Raw genomic sequence first — 6283 nt, forward strand, 5'->3', positions numbered from 1 at the left:
ACAACCTTTAAAAAAAAGAAAGAAAAAAGAGGAGGGGGAATCAGCAGAGTAACAGCAGGAATCCACACACCTCCCAGTCATATACATACATCCACCACACTGATGGATAGATGTGAGATGAGATCTGCTCTAAAATATTAAAATCCTCATTCTTACATTTTTTTTTTAAATTTATTTGTTTCTTACATATTCATTTCTTTAGATCATTTTATTACTGTTCACTATCATTATTATTATTCCAAATATAATGAGCAGTGTAGTAGTACTATATGTAAAACATTAATCATATAGACATATAATTAACAGTATTATGAATATAGTAATGATGATAATTTTTTATTATTTAAACCCTATGACCCCGAACCAGATAAGCCATAGAAAGAATTAGATTGATGCTCATTTTTTGGGCCGCATACCCCACATACTCCCCGGACTGGTCGCCAGCCAACTGCAGAGAACATACAAGCAACCATAATTATTGTCTTTAATTAACCTCACATGCAAGTTTTTGGAATGTGAGGGGAAGCCGGCGTGCCAATTTGGTGATATTGAAATAAATAGATCACCTGCCATCAGCTATCTATATGCTCCTGAAAGTGTCACACAAGTCTCTCAGGATATAAATCTCATTTAGTGCATCAAAAGCCAGAAATTCGACATTTGTTTTATGCAAATGTTTAAATGTCAGCCCGTCTGAAGTTCTAAGCTGCCACTTGTTTATTCAAAGGAAGCTTCGGGCCAATGTTTTCACGCTGTTAAAACAGCACTTTAAAATTTGAAAAACAAAACAAAAAAAAAACTTAAATTCATGACATCAACAATAAGTCTAAATATCAGCCAACTGAATTGGCAGAGGCCTGCTGAGTGGCCTGCCTGCAAAATTTCATGCAATGTGCTTGGGGTTCTCCAGGCGTAATCGTGGCCACAGCTTTTACTGGAACATTCAGGGGAAATTATTATGATGCATTGCTTGTGGATGGATGCCAAGGCAGCCCCCTCAAGGGTAAATGCCAGACAAAATGAAATGAAAGTTCCCATTTTTTGCTCCCTGACTGAAACTTTGTACACAACAATCACAAAATAAAGTACACTTGCAGAATCTAATGAGATCTAAAGCAAGTTGTACCAAAGAGTCCGCCTTTACAAAGACAACAATGGTCACATTTTGATCCTCACTGTCAGAGCAAAGCATTTCATCATGCATCATATAAGTGCACACCATAAATAACACATAGTTGCACACACAAACGACTTTTCTGAGCATCTGCCATAACAAATGTTATTAGCTTTTTCTTTTGTCTTTGTTTACAATATTTCTATTGTCTAGAATGTGAGGAGCGAGCTGATGCAATTGCTTTTATGAGATGGGAAAACACATATGGCCTGCACCAAAAAGGAAATATTGCACTATCCGAGCAGCACCAACTCTTAACATGTTTAAAACGTAGTTAACCTTTGCAAGAATTGATCAAATATGATCCAGAAGCATTAGTTAAAATTAAGACCCATGCAACTGACGTAGCAACCGTTAAGACTGTTAATGTTAAACCTCGTGGGTGTTAATTATATACTGTACCGTATGCATTTTAAAAGTTTTCCTTTTGACCATTGTTGGCGAATATCCTGCCGGTGCACAAAACTAATCTTGATTGTGCTCTCATGTGGAAGTCTCCCCCAAGCAAGATATTGGAAAAAGTAGCATGCTGCCATCTAGCGTTTAAAACAAAAAAGCATATACATTGCATCGTTTAGCCCAAAATAATCAATAACCTTGATTAGTCACTCTGTCTCAATTTTATTACATAAAAAAAAATACAAATTGATATTGTAAAGGGACTACAAGGTCGTAAGCGTTTTCTGATCTAAATACCTGACGTCTGATTGGCAGTTAGTTTAGTCACGTGATCTCGAAGGGGGCGTTTTCGAGAGTGAAGGTAGTTGGGCCGTGGGAAAAAAAGCGCATTTCTTGCTTTTTGCGATCAGGGCCTAAATCCGTGATTTTTATCCTTTTAAATATGGTAAGTTTTCGAGTAAGATGTTGTATATAGCTGTATTGTATGGATGTAAATATATTGGTGCAAATGCGGAGTTAATTTTCTGTCACATGAACCGTATCCTGGCGAATGACTTTAGCTATCCATCCATCTTCTATACCGCTTCTCCTCACTAGCTAATTGGTATCAATTGTAATTGTAGGCCAAGCTAGCTTCGGGGGGATTAGAAAAAGGCTCCATTATTAATTTTGTTGATCAATATACGTTTTCTTTACTATTACCTTACGGTTTCAATGTTAGGTCAATGTTATCGAACTTTTTTAAAAATTTTAAAAAGAGCACACTTTTTTCCACCGAGCTATCGACGTTTTTTTCCACGCCGCCATGTTCAAGTATTGAGAGTCGCGTTTTAAGTCGTCACTATTTTAATTGAAAAAGAAAACGCAGAACCAAATATGTCGCTTCTTGGCAAACCATTTAATTGCACCTGTGTGTATATCTTAGCACAAAAAAACGCCTTTATCGTCATATTCATCACAATCAAAGTTCAAAAAGCATATCTCTGTGATGTCCTCTATCAAAGGCGTTCAATTTCAAGTACCAAGGCTTAATATAATTTTGAGCCCATAATTAAAAATCACCTGTGCTTTGTGCTTTTTATAGTTGGAATGATGTAATGATGTCAAAAGACACCCCACAGTATAGTTTTGAAAAGAAATTACACTTGACTTGTTGCTACTTAAACGATTGGAATGTCTAAAAGTATTAAAGTGTTTAAAGTAATAAAGTGTTCTTGACAGCTTTTTTGTTATACCACATATTCTTTTTTTAAATAACCGACTTTTTTCTTGGCAGAACCCCCATTCCATTTTCTCCCAGTTGTCCAATGGCTACATTCTGCCAGCGGGTCGAGTGATTCCCAACACCATCTTTGTCGGTGGGATCGATACAAGGGTTAGGATGTGTGAACTTCATTTAAAAAAATAAAAAAATTGTAGTAGGCGTTGAATATGTTAAGATGTGGTTGAATCACGAGACCCAGGCTCGTAAAGTACATGTATTAAAGATGGTCTACTAATTTTTTTGGTTTGTTTTCCGACTTGGAATTCCCTCCCAACCTTTTAGGTGAGTGTACCTGAAATGAAGGACTTCTTTGCAACATACGGTGCAGTCAAGGATGTGAGAATCATCACACACCGCGGAGGACTCAGTAAAGGGTACTTTTTCTGCTATATGTGTACTTTTCATTTCTTATCAGTTCTATCCATGTTTGAGCTTAACACACTCCTACTAAAAATAATATCTGACTTGAGGTTGATGTAAGGCTGGGCAAGTAAACCAGATGTAATCTCTTTGCGTGGACTCCATGCGTGCATTGCACTACACTGCCCTCAACAGGCTAACGCGCACAAAGCAGGAAACTTAATTTAAAAAAATATTTTTTTTTTGGGTTATTTTTAGTATATTCTTAATTTTCTTTGCTATTTGAATTGCTAGTTTTTTTCCAAGCTATATTTTGAGTTGACTATTCAGTGAATTACACCACACCTGCTCACATTTCCACATAATGAAATGAAATATGATCCTTGAGGTCCGAGGCTTGCCCGAACAATTAGGAACATAATTTTTTTCTTCTTCCAGCTACGGGTTTGTGTACTTCAGTGAGGAGGTCGACGTCAAGTCAATTGTTGATGTAAGTACACATGGTGTTTAAAAAAAAAAAAAAGGTAAGTCATTTGAGTGTTGTTGCGTACAACAGATTTTTGTTTGTTTCTATAGCAACATATCATTTGGAAAGGAAAGACACTCAAGCTGGGGCCCGCAATCGTCAAGCAGAGGACTTGTCGTATGTGTTCTGAGTGCTCCATCTTCATGTTATTCGAAATATTTCCTTATTCCTTGTATCTCATACTCTCCCCTGGCCTCTGCCCCCACCCCAGGGCCTAGAGCAGCACGACTGATGAGATTTGATCCCTGGATGACCCCGCCCCGGTATGTCTACTGCTCTTGCTGCTCACCCAGTGGATTGTGTATGACCCAACCTCCGCCCTTTGTTGACGTTGACACCAACTACTACCCAGTAAGACAAGCATACACTTAAACAGGGTGTAAGCATACCAACAATTAGGCCAAACATCTTATCTTATCTTAATTTTAATGAAAACGTTTTCCTCCTCGCTATGAACTGCACAATATGCAGTGATTATTAAAATAATCGTCACTTGGGGCCCTAAATCACTCCCAATAACAGAAATGTTACACGTTTTATGACAAATGTATTCTAATCTGAATTGACGATAAAGGATTATTATTAGTATTTGAACATCCACTCTTACATTTGCAGCCGTACACCTACCCCCAATATGCAAACGTAGCAATGCCACAGATGCCAGTGAATCATCAGAATCCTTACACCTACCAGGTACAATTGATTTGTTTGTTTTACGAGCTGTCCGCTTCCTGTATTGTCCTGTCGTGACATTTGGCCCTTTCCCCCCTACACACAGTACAATGCGCCCTGCTGGGCACCTGACCTCAGAACACGAGCTGGCAATCAGGTGAGTCCGTACAGTGAGAATTGATACATTGGAAGGAATGTATCGATTAATCAAATAATTTGATTACAAAAAATGGTCAATGTAGAATCTCATCCTAGAAGTTTTGCAGAGGTCAATATTCTACGTGGACTAATGTTACTTCAGTCACATGCACATTTTACGAATAATTTGGCATGATTGCGGTAAAGAGGGCTAAAAAATTAATTTAAAAAAATTGCCATTTTATTTTACATTTTAAATTAGATGCTCACAGTTGTCATTTTATATTGAATGAATTTCTCCCAATAGAATTTGTGAAACTCTAGCAATATGTATTTGTACCACTAGATGGCAGTCAATTCTTGCTGCTTTGTGACCCTCTAGACTTGGATGTGAGTGTCATGAAATTGTGTTCTGTTCTTTTGGAGAACCTTGTGGAGTGTGGCGTTCAAACCACGCTGACTGCTGTAGTTAACACAGGTTGTGACCCCATGCCAGGTAGCACACTACTTCGGACTTTCACATGCTGACCGTATTCCAGTGACTATAAGATAAGTGTGTTTTCTGCCCTCTCTCATAAGGCTCCAAGACAACAGCATACGGATAAGATGAAACTTCAATTTAACCCGCCTGCCACAACCCGCCCCTTTCACATTTTCTTTCCTCCGTTGACTTGGCTTCCGAGGCCAATTTTAATTTATTTTCTAGTCCCATCACAGTCACTTTGACCCACGACCGGTCGAGACCACAAACCTCAAAACGCTTTTTACGTGCAAAGATCACTCAGAAAAGGGTCAGGAGGAAGAGCAGAGCACTCTCACTGTACCACCATGTTTGGTAATTGCCCAACCAAAGAGGAAAAAATCTTTTAAGATCACCTTTTGTACCTTTTTATATATTTTATGTTAATGTTATGTCTTTTTTTATTATTATTTTGAGTTGCGTTTTTTTAGGGCATTGGCTCTCTGTATGCCAACAAAAAAGATATAAAGGTATAAATGGTAACATTGGCTTAATCGCAAACCATTAACAAAAAAATACTGACAACACTTTGGACAATTCTTAGCTTTTACCCCCACGTTTACTTTAATTTCATTTGACATCGAGTGAAAGTGAGCACTGATAAGGCAACAAAGTTGCATTTTGCATTCCACTGGAACCCGCACATCACCGTCATGTGGTGAGATCGATCACTAGCCAACTTGTTTGAAGTCTAAAAATGCCTCAAAACTGCTTTGGAAATAGACACAATTTTGTGCTTTTTTTTTTGTGAAGAAAAGAGTGAACACATCCATGACTCACCAGATTACTTTTTATGCTTCAGGATTCATCCAGATGCAAGTCATTTATTTATTTTTTGGGTTGAAAACCAGCATTGCCTCATTTGCGTTGCACATTTGGTGGATTTTTTTTTTTTTGGTGTGTTTGTCTGGATTGTTGCGTCATGGTGTTGGTTGAAAATATGTAAGGCTATTCAGGTTTTGTGTGCGCCCCCCCCCCAAAAAAAAAAAAATTACTGATAGCGTTTTATTCAGGGAGCCTGGTTTTGCACTGTTCATATTTGTGGTGTTCTATGTGTTTGGATAAACAAAATAAAATACTTAAAAGTTAGATTGTGGTTTCTTGGGAGTTTGTGGCTTGTTTTCTACTCTGGCTTTTCCCCCCCTAGCAACAGCTTCCATCATTTTTCTTTTAGTGGGTTGTTGTCACTGTCTACTGGTGTGACTGGGGCTCCCCAGGGTGCTGCGACCA

The 6283-nt window shown here is 38.1% G+C and overlaps 1 protein-coding gene across 1 annotated transcript; it reads left to right on the plus strand.

Annotated features, from left to right (window-relative positions):
• Window positions 1–1939: 1939 nt before the first annotated feature.
• Window positions 1940–6021, plus strand: dazl (deleted in azoospermia-like). Its single transcript, XM_088319197.1, has 10 exons — window positions 1940–2018; window positions 2850–2948; window positions 3120–3211; window positions 3636–3687; window positions 3774–3840; window positions 3935–4074; window positions 4339–4416; window positions 4502–4552; window positions 4960–5029; window positions 5113–6021. The coding sequence occupies exons 1-10, from the start codon at window positions 2016–2018 to the stop codon at window positions 5136–5138; spliced, it is 678 nt and encodes a 225-aa protein (XP_088175323.1). The 5' UTR covers window positions 1940–2015; the 3' UTR covers window positions 5139–6021.
• Window positions 6022–6283: the final 262 nt, after the last annotated feature.

Source organism: Idiotropiscis lumnitzeri, chromosome 16, assembly GCF_059441095.1.
Source record: "Idiotropiscis lumnitzeri isolate Australia: NSW breed Sydney's pygmy pipehorse chromosome 16, RoL_Ilum_1.0, whole genome shotgun sequence".
In the NCBI taxonomy this organism is placed as follows: Eukaryota; Metazoa; Chordata; class Actinopteri; order Syngnathiformes; family Syngnathidae; genus Idiotropiscis; species Idiotropiscis lumnitzeri.